Source organism: Meleagris gallopavo, chromosome 19, assembly GCF_905368555.1.
Source record: "Meleagris gallopavo chromosome 19, MGAL_WU_HG_1.1, whole genome shotgun sequence".
Taxonomy (NCBI): Eukaryota; Metazoa; Chordata; class Aves; order Galliformes; family Phasianidae; genus Meleagris; species Meleagris gallopavo.
Window position 1 is genome coordinate 6,194,817 of NC_139422.1, and position 13,662 is coordinate 6,208,478.

A 13,662-nucleotide genomic window follows, 5' to 3' on the forward strand; every position below is an offset into this window, starting at 1 on the left:
ATTGTTGAGGTCCCTTCCAACTCTGGCCATTCTGTGATTCTGTGAAATTCACCTGCAAAAGCAGACAACTGTTTTTCAAGGATCACCACGGACTCCTTGGGTTACACATCTCCAATATTGCCAGTCCAGTAATAACTCCTGAAAAAAAAATTGCTGTCATTTTTGCCAAATGTACATTTTCATGAGGTGGTATCCAGACTGCACTGATTATGCACAGCTCCTTCCACAGACCAGCCTCACATTTATTTGCTTTCAGGTGACTTCCATGTTCTGTAGCCCAGTTGTTTGCAGTACCTGATTAAGATACAGCTGGGTAGAACTGAGCATTGATTGTGTGGAATTCAAAGAGCTAAGTCACTCTGTGAACTTTCTGAGGGGACCGATTTTAGTAACTCTGAAAGAGAAATCCGAAAGAGATTAGAGAGGTGAGGGCAGTTCTACACAAAAAATAAATAACAGACACACCAAAAGATGTGACAACAACAATAGTGGAGAGCAACAGGGTGATATCATTAGAATTCCTGTTTTGCTTGATTTCCTTTAGAAGCTATATATATTAAAAAAAAAAGCTTTTCCATATAAAGAACACTAACGGGATGTTTATCAGCTCTATCAGTTACTTTATATTAGTGCTCATATCCCTTGAATACCCTTCATATGAAGGTCCCCAAGCACTTTATAAACATCTTTAATTCGACTCAGAAGGTGAGAGAGAGCTTCCTTAGGGAGATGAGGACCCCAATATGGTACTTGTGGGCTGTGATGGAGCATGCCAGAACCACCAGTTCTCCCACAAAACAAGACCCTGCACACCCTTGTTCAGAGGAACCATAAGTAATGGGGCCAGACCTCAAGAAATTCTCTCGAGTCAAATCACTGGCAAATCTGACTATTTTAGGCAGCACTGGATTATGGTTTTCTGAGATAATTTAAGCCAATCAAGTATTTGAGCAAATAAATAAAAAGGTGGGGGGGGGGTGAAAAAGGATAAAAAGCCCCAACATTTCACACGTGATAAAATCTGTTCGTTGGGAGTTTTTGTGCAATCTCTTATTTGGGACTATTAGAGGGACTGGAATTTGTGCCACCCAGAGGAGGGTAGGCAGGTTTCAGCAGCAGCGAGTTGGTCAGAGCTATGAGGAGGGCCCACAACAAAATTCAGAGCAGTGCTAGCTCTAAGGGTTGCTTACAATGCTCCTCTTCTTCGGCAGTCCAACATATTCTTCAATTAATCCCCATACAACATGGATTACGAGTGATACTTGGTTGTATTTCTCAACTTCTAAACGTAGTCTTTTATTCCAATCTTATGTTTGTACCATGATATTCACCTATATGCTGCGTGGATATGCCTGTGCACGGCTTGTTTTTATTGGAAGTCTGTTATTAATATTAGAAAAGCAGTTTTAACCTGTTTGGTTTGATGACAGCATTATAGAGCTCAGAATGGATGTGATCTCTGCTTTGCACATCAGGCATCTCAGTCCCAACTCAGTCACCCAATGGGAATGGGCTGAAGAGCTCTTGCAGAGGGAAAAAGCAGTCATGGGAGCAAGAGCTGTGAGTGGGCAGCAGTGTTTTGGTTCAAATAAAGCAGCATCAATCATTTCCATCCTGAAATAGGCTAACAGCAAGAACATTAATACTTAGCAAAGAAACAGGAGAAAAATACTCATTAGCAAATAAAGGTGTTGCAAAGCATTAAATAATTCCCACCAGCTGACAAGGGAGCTGTGATTTATAATAGTGGGTATTGATATATCACTTCCCATAATTAGGAAAAGTGAGACCAGTACTGCTTACAGCATTATTTTGATTAGAGCCTTGAAAAATACATTGAATAACAACAAGCACCAGGCACAATAGCCAAACACCTTATCATACTCTCAGGATGTTTCAGAGTGAAACAAAGGATTGTAGCAGTACAGAGTAAGGAAGGCAAATTCCATACATATAAATCTTACCCTACAATGGCAGCCTAGCATCAATTATAACAGTTATAAGTCTGGGAAGATCACAGGCACAAGCTGTCAAAACTATACAACAAAACAAGCCAGAACCAAAGGCTAATCATGTCTTTCTTTTGAAGTGACAAATAAGTGATTGCCACTCTTCTCTTCTCAAAGTAACAAAACTAACCTCACTCAATCTACTGAAATGCCCATGAAGTCCAAATAACCTCCTCCTAAAAAGGAGACGGGTGCAACGGTGTTAGCCACCATCAGCACTCCCAGATTGCAGCTTTGGGAAGCATTTCTGGGCACAATCAAACCTAGAGGCAGTTTTTACATTCATAACCTTTCCCAGTGTTTTTTCCACGGATACTTTGCACACTGCCTCAATTTTCCACCCTCATCTTTTCTGGTCGGTAAAAATCAACCCTGCAATAATAAAATTTAATATTAATCAAGCAGAGAGCTGACTAATAATTAACAACCACGGCAGCTGGAGACAAAGAGGTAACCACCTGTTGCCTTGTCATTTAAAAATAAAGAATAAAAAAATCATTAAGGTAATTGTCAATAACAAAGGCATTTCACCAAAACATTTGCCTAAAAGTGCATGAAATTAAAAGCCCATAAATGGCATCCATTCCTCCAGAGGGACAGGCAACCATTAGTCACTAATCGTATAATACTTGGCATTTATAATGCATTAATCCATTTCTGCCCAAAGAACCCGATGCACTCGAGACACATTTAGACCAGAAACTCCCAAGAAGTAGGTTAAATATTATTATTTAATTCTAAACATAAGAAAAATGAGGCACAGAAAAAAAAAAATAAAAATCACTCATTGTGCTCAAGATTACAATAAAAATTAATAAGGAAGGCAAGAATAGAACCCAAGCAGCCCAGCTCCTATTTTGTGCTCTGCACAGGGAAACCCCAGGATGTCAGCAGGACATGCATGGTGCATTTCTCCAGCACCAGGAATACAAACACCAATGGCTTATCTATGCTACATGCAATCCAGAGGAGCCCCTGCATTCCAGTCCCTCTACGATGCACTGATTTTGCACCTACAAAGCAAATTGAGATGTGCAGCACTAACATCGTTGTAGGCAAAACGTATAACCAGCTGTTCTGTTTCAACTCAAATCTTATTCTTTCCATTTCAGTCCCTCTGTAAGCAAACCAAGGGATTTTGCTTTTCCCTGAGTCACTGCTTCACAGCTCCCATCCGCTGAGGGCTGAAGCTGCAGCACACAGCCCTCCTGCTCCCACCCAGCACACAGGTGCTCTTCAGAAGTAACCTCGGGAAGCAATGGCTGAGAAGAGGATCCAGTCACTGTGACACCAATCCTGCCAACACCACGCATTTGGCACTGCTATTACAGCACGTTTGGAAACGATTCCCAGTTTGGGTGGATGAAATCTCAGCAGAAAAAGCTGAGCCTTCATACAACACTATGTCAGACCATCACAACGCTGTGTTTTTTTAGAACAAAGTCCTGAAAGGACAAAACCTTGGCTGTCTGCCTGAACTCCCAACAACTGCCGACACAATAACTCAGTTACACTGTCCATGCTACTGTAAAACTACATTAAATTCACAATGTTTGAGAGCATCCAGAAATGAAAATTAATGTTCCTTGGAACGAGCACTTCATTTTACAATCAGGAAGAACAAAAAAAAAGACATTGCTTCAATGGTGTTCCTTTAGTATTATAGTTAGCATTTAATGGATTTATTGTCATTAAGCTCAATATTTGTGTCTAATCAATACTAAGCTACCAAGTGCAGCCCAGCAAGTCCGGAATTTCTCTACAGGCTCTATTGATTTTTCTTTTCTTTTTTTGAGACCTACAACAAAGACAATTTATACCAATAATCTATCAGAGAACATATCAAGATAATTTAATGAACAAAAACTGTATGTTTCTTTTTTCTTTTGTCATGTGACTGAAAATCATTTTAACTCATTAACGGTAATTATCTCAACAGATCAATTTTAAATTCACCGGGAAGCTACTAAATAACAAACTGAAATCCAAATATTTTCAAAATGTATTTTAAGATGCACATAAACAGCAATATCTTTCTTTAGGTTCGTATTTACCAGTGCATAACATTCAAATAAACTGATGACAACTGCTCACTTCTGCTGTCTTGCAGCATTTACAGCATCTCTGATAAGTCTGTGGAAGTTTCCATGCCACGTCACGATGATAACATCCAACACCACACCTTCTATTCAAATGGACACTGGTGCAAATTCCTGAAGTGCTGGAATATAAGAAGAGCAAATAGAAAAATGCAACATAGCAGCTCAGTGGTGCTGCCAACAACCTACTTCAATGAAGCTAAAGTCAAGGACAAATCTTAACGTAATGCGATCTGTCCAAATGACCACTGCTCTATCATTTCCCTTAGTTGTGCTACTGTTAATAATATGCCTTGGGAGTCTGAAACCACATCCCACCAAGAAAAAATAAAGACAAGATGCAGGAGATCTTCTGTAGTGAGTCAGGACACTGTTAATGCTGCAATTACTCAGCAGCTCGGAGAAGCCTTGGTTTGCTGCTGTCCAACAAGCTCAGTGTTTTGTAATGCTGGTAGAAGAAGCAATTCTGGGGAGTTGGGCAGTTGATTCATTTTGAGTGTTCACTTCAAATGAATAAGAAAACAACCAACAAATCTACACTAGTGAAACAAATGCTGAGCATGAACTACTTGGCAGCACCTCCTAAGAGAGGGGGAACCTGCCCTATAGACCACCTGCCCACCTCAGTGAGCACAGAGCATGCTGTCCACGTGCTGCTCCACTGCAGTCAAAGGGAATGAACACCTTAACAGACAATGCCTCGGGCATGCACAGGGCGAGGGGATACAAATGTTCTGCCAAGGGCAAAGAGGGTGAACAAATATACACTACAGGCAATAAATAACCTCGTTAAAGCAGCAGACAAAGTTCTTCCCATACTGAAAGCATGAGTTCAAACTCTTGGATTCCAAAACCCTGCATCTACCCCAACTGCTAGCATTACTGCAGCAGGATCAGACAGCCACAGCAGCATGAGCTCATTAAGTGTTTCATATTTGGGCTATATACATTATACTGCTTTAATCCCATCATCAATAATTACACTCCTGCCCAGAAAACTTTATTTCCCTTATAATTTCCCTTGACTTCTATCAGAATGGCAGAAGGAGGCAGCTGGCAACAGAAGTCAGCATCACCACACAGGGCAGTAGAGTAAGCAGGACCAGGGCTCACACCAGCCAGGATCCCTTCCCACTGCCACCTCAGCCATAACTCAGAGCACAGAACTCCTTGGTCATGTCACCCATGCAGAACAACAGCTCCATTCTGTCTCATCTCACATCGTATCTTCAGCATCAGAGGGCACATGAAGATCCTTCTGAGCAACAGTACCTCAATCACGATGAAGAAAATGTCATTTCTTAAATAAAATTGTAGAAGAGAAAAATAAATAAATCTATGAAGACCTGTTCCAAGCCTACTAGGTGCTTCTGCACACCCCACAGCCACAGTAACTTACCTGTATGATTTCTACAAAAGCAAAGACAAAACCACTTAGCTCTTGCACTAAGATCACTTTAAGCTTTCCATGTTTATGTCAGCACTGGTTTTTAAGCTCTGTTAAACACCTGGAAAAGAAAAGTTGTACAGCTGTTTGTATGTGTACTTAAAGCACTTCACAAGCTGTTGAGTTCCCAAACAGCTGCTTCTATTACACGAATGACTTCACCATCTGCAAAACTATTGGATGAACTACAGTAAGTAAATATCAGGATAGCAGGTGCTAATAAATAATGAGAGCTGCCAGGATAACACAGTTCTGTAAGGAAAAGGTCTGTGAACATCACTTTCACGATAGTTCCCAACATGGCAACTTAATTCTAAAAGCTTGGCCATGCACTCCACACCCAGCCAACAACTGGCATTCATTTGACCCAACATCAAAACAAAGTTTTCCATCTCAAAAATAACTACTGCAACAGTTTGGCAGTGCTGTTATCTAAAAGGCTTCGTGTGGATCAGGGTATTTGGACATCAACCAAGAACTGGTCAAGGCTGTTCCTTCCAAAGCAGATATACTGATACAAACAGATAAAAAAAAAAAAAATCTCAGCTTTTATCCAAGCAGACTATGATGAAGGATAACTTTGGAAATGCTGGTTTACTTATTTTTTGAGATGCTCACTGTTTCAGGTCTCTTTCAGCTTCAATAAAATAAATAATTAAAAAAGAATGTAGCAAAGCCTTTTTTTCCCCCCAAAAGCATACGGTACTTTGATATACCAAACAATCATTCACTCCTCATGAGATAGCCCAGCTATTTTTACTGACCTCCCTTATTACAAGCTGCTTTACTACCACACTCCCACGCTTTAAGAATAAACAAGATGCACTGAAACACACAGTAGGAAGTGTGCATGTGTTCATTTCCCCTTTGTTCCATGGATGTCTTTTAGGAATTGCACCATAGCACCAAAACTCCACTCCATCTATCCTTCCCTGGCAGCTGTGCAGCTACTCATGTCATAAGCAATGCATGAACAATCAGAGAAAGAAGAAAATGCCCTTATCTCAGCTCATCAAAAATACAAGCAAGCAAGCCACAAAGGGGTCACAAATTAAAAATTAAATGTGTATTGACACAACACAGCATCTAAATTCTCCCTGCCAAGCAACAGAAAACATCAGGCACAAGTAATAACAACCAAAGGTGGTCAAAAGAGGTAATGAAATATCACTTATTCAAGAAGTGTTTTTAACAATTAAAAATTAAGCAGCAACCTATACAAGCACCACGACAGCCCTCAATGCTAATGGCAGTATCCTGCTGTTAATACCTCCAACACAGGAAACACATCTGCTGTCTGGAACAAAGGCAACCTCCTCCTGTCTGCTGGTTACTACAAACCTTAGAAAAGACGTTAGTAAAATTCAGAATAACTCTTAGGTCAAAAGTACTGAAATACAACTTAAGCAGTCTGTTTTACTTCTGTTACAGAACTAAAATAAAAAATAAATGAAAAGGTAGAATCAGCCTCCCACGGAGGTTGTGGATGCCCCAGTCCTGCAGGCATCCAAGGCCAGGCTGGATGTGGCTCTGGGCAGCATGGGCTGCTGGTTGGCAGCCCTGCACATAGCAGGGGGTTGGAACTACATGATCTTTGAGGTCCTTTTCAACCCGGGCCATTCCATGATTCTAAAAAATACCGGTTATCTCCTGGAAAATTTAAATGTACATGTGAGTGCACAGGATGCTAACACTTTTTGCGTTCTGACATCAGAAGCCAGTATTATTAAAAAAAAAAAACCACAACACTTTCCAAATCTCTGTAACATTCTTAATAAAAAAAACTCTGATAGAATGACTCTACCAAAACTTTAATGATATCCTGAAGAAGTAACTTCACTGCATTATAAGTTTTCAAGCACAAACGTGAAGTGGTTTTGCCTGTAAGCAGCAAACCATTTCTTTCTTCTTCAGTGCCAACAATTGATTTGAGTAACAGCAAGAAAACTAAGCAAACAAGATACATTTCTCAACCATTAAAACTCCACTTCCCTGTCCCCTATTTGCCAATCAAGCCAGATTTCTTCAGATGTTGAATTCTACTGATTGTAGCAGATATTAGCACACGTTTGCATTCTGAAGAACAGCCATACAGATATATTGTGGTATTCACACAGACAGTGCTGCAGAACTGTTTTAAATCTGACTAACAAATCAGCTGGCCCAGCTGATAGCAAGGATTTGCCTACCAAGTTCTTGTGTTGTCAGAAAGCCTTCCTCGCTCATGTACTGCAATAAATAATTTAGAGTTGTTTCTTTTAATGCCCCTGCTATTTTCAGATTTATTATTCTTGCTTCCTTCTGCTGTCTGGTACGCAGTTGTTAAGAGCGACAGCTCTGGAATCTCTCACAAGTAACAACTGACAGGAATGAATCCATCTCTTACATTTTGTAGCAGATCAATAATACCTCACAATGATTTTTAAGGAGAAACTTAAATACTAATTAGTTTCATTACTTCCATAAGAAGTTAATACACAGATTGAAAAAAATTAGGATGGGAACAGACAACCTGAAGCATAATGATGCTCAGACAGGGATTAATATTATTGCAATAATGCAATGTTTACTTATTCAATAAAATCAGATGTGAGGAAAGGGATATTTCTGACCCACCATGAGAACAATATGTTCAGAACAAATATATCTATCCAGTTTCTGCCCCCAGACATATTCAGCAAACAGTATTATTGAATTATTCTCACCAGAAGAAAGTTTCTTTCAACAATTCATTTTTAAAAGCACAACAAAGTATGTTATCATTACATTTTCTTCTTACATTACTTAAAAATATACTCAAATCCAGAGTTTCTTATAAAGTCAAGTGCACACAATGTTAACGACAGCAAATAGTATAGAAAGCCATCAATACTTCTGATGATGACAACTTCCCTGTCGGTTTCCTTTCTCCAAGTGAGTTTGGTAGGGGATAAACTCAACATTCTCTGCTACAATGTTCACTGACAGATACAACCTACTTAAGACAATGCTAAACAGCTAAGTTGGAAACTATTTTTCAGCTCAGGAATTAACACACCTCTTAGAAGAACAAGGGCCCAACCTTGATGTTGCAGACAAGTCTCCTTAATTGCAACACAATTTTTACCCTTGAAAGTACACCTGGGCACACACTGTGCTGACCAATTTCATATTTGTTTTGACACTCTTAGATACTGAGAGGTCTAACGCATCACAGATCAGTCATTCCAGAGGAACGTACAACTAAATCACACTGATGTATTCCGTTACCTTATTTGACCATTTGTAGGCTTGAAGAAGTTGGCTGTAAAGAGGCGTTTTGTCCTGAACAGGATCCAGGCTCAGCAGCCCGCTGTTGTGCAAGGGATGGTTCTCAGATGGTTTACCAACCAGATTGCTCAGACGCTCCAGCTCACTGAAATACACAGGAGGTTTTTTTAAGTCAGATTGGGAGATGCACACAGCTGACTTGTGCAGTCCTCCTACAGAGACAGCAACCCCGTTTAAACTCTATTTTAATACCCACGAGTGTTTTAAATACTTGCCCAGTTTGAGTAAAGAAACGTAATCACAGCCATTACCCAAACAGTTCAGAGAGGTCTGTTAGTCATAAAGCACACAGCTCTTAAGTAGAGAAGTACAAACCAGGAGTCTGTAAGGCAGCCTGGAAAGAGTCAAACTATGGCACAACCTGCCTGCAAACACTTCCACCACCCAAGCCATTTTCTGAGCAAAGCACCCTTAGAAGCTAGAGAACTGTGAGTTGAAGCACTGGCTGCAGTGCTGTAAGTTATCATAGAATCAACAAGCAGGCAGAGGCCCTCTTATTTCAATCAAGCAGCAGAAATTAATATTGCCCTCATATAAAGACACAGAAGAACTGGCATTGGTCCTAACCCTGGAAATGGTCCTGCAAAGTTTGTGGCTGCTCTAATCACACAGATGCATTCCAACCTCTCAGGGCAAGGAAGCATCTTCTATTTCTCACGAGCAACAAGCACACCTGTAGAAGTGTATAAAACACTCAGCTACAGCATAACTACCATTTTTCCATTGGAAAAAAAAGCTCTCTGTGAAAATGATCTATTATTACTTCCTGCCTCATTTGTCAAACACTACATTTAATAATAACAAGAGTTAAGCATCTTTTCAAGTTTGCATTAACCAGCTGTAGAAGAAAGACTGGCTACTTTGCCCGGATAAAAAGTGCAGTTTTCCCAGAGATGCAACTAATCAAGTGCCTTTCCCCTTGACTTGTGAACTTAAATCCTACTCTGATTGAACTCCAGAACTTCCACTAAATCAAGAGCAGGACTCAGCTCCTTACAAAAGGGTGATTTATAAAAATCTCAGTGAAAAAAAAGTCCCAAATATCTCAGTTTGCATTTAATGAAATTAATAAAAAATAAACACCAGTGATAGGGAACTAGGTAACTTCCCTACCACAAATGTCTTCCTAATTAATCATCGTTTCCTGAAGTATCCATGGCCTGTATTCTTTCTAAGTCTCTTGTGTTTGGAACACTTTATATATGCTTAATATTTCTTCATGCAGGTATACAGTAAAATAAATGTGAATAAACAAAATAATCATAGAATGATCTGGGTTGAAAAGGACCACAATGCTCATCTAGTTTCAACCCCCTGCTATGTGCAGGGTCACCAACCAGGCTGCTCCGAGCCACATCCAGCCTGACCTTGAATGCCTCCAGGGATGGGGCATCTGGTGATCAATAAATCCTTTTGTGGAAAAGGGGGGTGAAAAAGGAACTTCACGATGAAGCTAGTCTCATACCAGGTGTTAGGACAAGGACTGATTGCAAAGTGATGCTGAAGGAATGCACAGCACTGAAACACTGGATGAGAAACTGCAATTGTAACAAAAAACAAAAGTGTAACAGAGCATGTGCAAAAATACAGGTCAGAGCCTGTTGCTATCCACTACTATTAGGAAGCAAGATGTTGGGGTTAGACTAGTTAGTTCTTTAAAAAGCTACTGATAAAGACAAGAAGGATGACCAAAGGGAGGGCACAGCTTCCATGCTGGGAACGATGAGGCCTCTTCTAGCAGGACAAGGGGAAATGGTTTGAAGTTGAGGGAGGGAAGATTTAGGGTGGATGTCAGGGGGAAATTCTTTACAGAGAGAGTGGTGAGGTGCTGGAACAGCTGCCCAGAGAGGCTGTGGATGCCTCATCCATCTCTGGAGGTGTTCAAAGCCAGGTTGGATGGGGCCCTGGGCAGCCTGGTCTGGTACTAAATGGAGACATTGGTGGCCCTGCATGTGGCAGTAGGGTCGGAGATTCATGATCCTTGAGGTCCCTTCCAACCCTGGCCATTCTGTGATTCTTCAACTAGAAAACAATAAAACCAAAGGGATACAACAGGAGCCCATTAAGCTGTGAGCAACATCATTCATAAAGATGATTAATTGCCTTCTTTCCTAATTGAAGGGAACAGGTAGGCAACAGGTGACATTCACTGAGCACTGATGGGCACACTGCAGCCCTGAGCCCTTTGGGGGCTGCACAGCCCGCCTGTTCCCACCGATGCTTCTGAAACATACCAGCCTGCACTGCACAGCCACGGTTCTGCACGTTAACCTCCCAGCTTTTGGTACAGCTTTGTATCACCTGGATGCTAATGATTACTCGGAGCCAAAGAAACGCCCGCTTCCCGTTTTAACACAAACCTCAAGAAAACAGAAGAAAACCCTCCCGCCTTCCACCCCGCACACCTGGGCACGGCGCCTCGCAGCCAGCTCGCTTAGCTTACGACACAAACCACCACGAGCAGCACTCCTCCCTTAGGAGCGAAGCACCCAGGAGAGGCACCGCTGCTTTTATGAACAGCCCCAGACTCGCCCCGCCCGCACAGCCGCCCGGCCCAGCCGCACTGCCACGGCCGCCGCTCACCCCAAGTCCCGGCTGACGGAGTGCAGGCTCTCCTGGAAGGCGGCCACGAAGCCCTTCTCTCGGCCTTCCAAGGTCTCTTTGTTCCGCATCCCATCCTTCAGGCAGTCGAAGACCCGCGTCACGCTGGAACGCAGCGCCTGGATGGCGGCGATGGCTTGGGAGAAGGCCTCCAGGTTCACCCCGGGGCTCAGCACCCCGTCCGCCATCTTGGCCCGCCCGACTCCCTCCCTGCGGCGGCCGACGGCGGCGCGGGGCACGCTGGGAAATGTAGTCCCGCAGATGCGGCGCGGGGCATTCTGGGAAATGCTCCCTACCCCGGGTGGGGGCCGCTTTCTGACCCTTTTTGTATCGCCTGTTCGAAACAAACAGCTGAGGAAACGTCTGCGCGGTGCTGCGCGGGGCAAAAAACGTGAATGCTGGTGTACGCATCTCTGAAATACCCGTTTTCTTCCTGAAAACGCTCCTTTTTCTTACCCAATTGCTCTCTTTTCATCTGTTTCCCCATGTCTCTGCTAGTGGCATCCTAGCTACCTCAGGTGCTGGGGGTCATTGTCCTTCTTCTGACATTCTGACTGCATTTCTGCAGGCACAGAGATAGAAATAAAAGCATTTAAAATCATAGAATGGCCTGAGTTGAAAAGGACCACAATGCTCATCCAGTTCCAACCCCCTGCTGTGTGCAGGTCACCAACCAGCAGCCCAGGCTGCCCAGAGCCACATCCAGCCTGGCCTTGGATGCCTGCAGGGATGGGGCATCCACAGCCTCCTTGGGCAACCTGTTCCAGTGCCTCACCACCTCTGGGTGAAAAACTTCCTCCTAATATCCAACCTAAACCTCCCCTGTCTCAGTTTCAAACCATTCCCCCTTGTCCTGTCACTGCCCTGTCCTGCTGCTGCAAGGCTGCCTCTGTCTGCCCTACACCCACGAACAGGTGCTCTTCAGTCAACAGGGTGAGGACCTAGCCTTAATTATCTGATGTTTGCAAAGACCTGTGGGGTTTGGAAGTGCGAGCACTGTGCTAATAAGCACTGCTGGTTTGATTTTATGGCAGCTGCTGGTGCTTTTGATGCAACCACCAGCCCTTGGCTGAGATCGGTGTTTTCTCAGTTTCCAGAATAAATAACAACCTCTCCCATACAGGTATTAATTAAATTCAGCAAGCACAATTCGCACAGATTCTTTACTTGGAGATGTTTTGTGTTTTTTTTTTTGTTTTTTTAATATGTAAAATGGAAATGAGTCTGCCAAGGAACAGCAGAGGTGTCAGTGGCCAAGTGAAGCGAGGCTTTGCTCTCTGCTCAGTGACACTTTCCTGTCTATCATCCCATGGATTCTGAAAATCACATCTGATCAATTAAATGTTCCCAGACTACATGCAAGTTACTGACCAGTGAAACCCTATTACTTTGCATAAAAATCAGGCAAATGGAATGGGTATGCTTCTTCAGCTCTGATCTAAATAATGCTCTCCTATCTCAGCACAGAGGTAAAGCAGGACTGGAAGCAATATGGTCTGAAGCAATATAGCTCAGCCCACGTAAGCAGTGAAATGTATAGTGCTGTACTGCAGAGAATCAGCAATGGATTGAGTCTGTGTCTCCTTTCAGAAATGGAGTCAGGTTCTCCAGCCAAAACTCCCTTTCCCTCTTATTTCTCCTCATTTGCCCCCAATAAAAGCAGAAGCCTGCATAGTTTGGTGTGCTTGTTTTTAGGGCATGCCTTGCCTAAGCTGCACACTGCTGCTTCTTTTCCCCAAAGAAGTATTCCTTGTGTGCCATCTTGCCCCGACCAATGCAGTAATTCCATCTTCACTACAGCCATATCCAAAGCTGGCGTTACAGAAAGCCAGGGTACCTCCTTTTGCCTTAATGTCACTAGGTACACATAAAACAAAAATCCAACTGGTGTTGAAAATGTGCACTGCTCCTTCCTATCTGACAGCTGTTGAGTGGGCACCTGCAAAATGATGTGGGTGGCCTAGCCTGGACGCATACCCACATCTGAAAAGCATCAGAACTGACACTCTTTAAAGCCTTCAACAGAAGTTTCAGGACCTGGTGATCTCCCTTCAAAAAAAAAAAAAAAAAAAAAAAAAAGCACATGGGCTAAATCCACACTGGGGTGTAGAGATGCAACCAGCAGCTGCAGGCTTGGAGCAGCTTGCTCTGTTATTTCAGCATTGTGACCAGCCTAATGCACGCTGCCTCTCAGCAC

At 42.6% G+C, this 13,662-nt stretch overlaps 1 protein-coding gene across 3 annotated transcripts in view; it reads right to left on the reverse strand.

Annotated features, from left to right (window-relative positions):
* Nucleotides 1-11,701, reverse strand: part of MED27 (mediator complex subunit 27) — an 81,778-nt gene extending 70,077 nt beyond the window's left edge. The window contains exons 1-2 of one of the 3 annotated variants that reach the window (XR_014887278.1): nt 11,448-11,701; nt 8,805-8,949 (exon numbers count right to left, since the gene is read on the reverse strand). Coding sequence is in view for 2 of the 3 variants with exons in the window: in XM_019621467.3 (XP_019477012.1) it covers nt 8,805-8,949; nt 11,448-11,653 (351 nt within the window). In the remaining variant the exon portion in view is untranslated. The remainder of the gene's footprint in view (nt 1-8,804; nt 8,950-11,447) is intronic. The other 2 variants (XM_019621467.3, XM_003211284.5) reach the window with 2 other exon arrangements.
* Between the last annotated feature and the right edge of the window lie 1,961 nt (nt 11,702-13,662).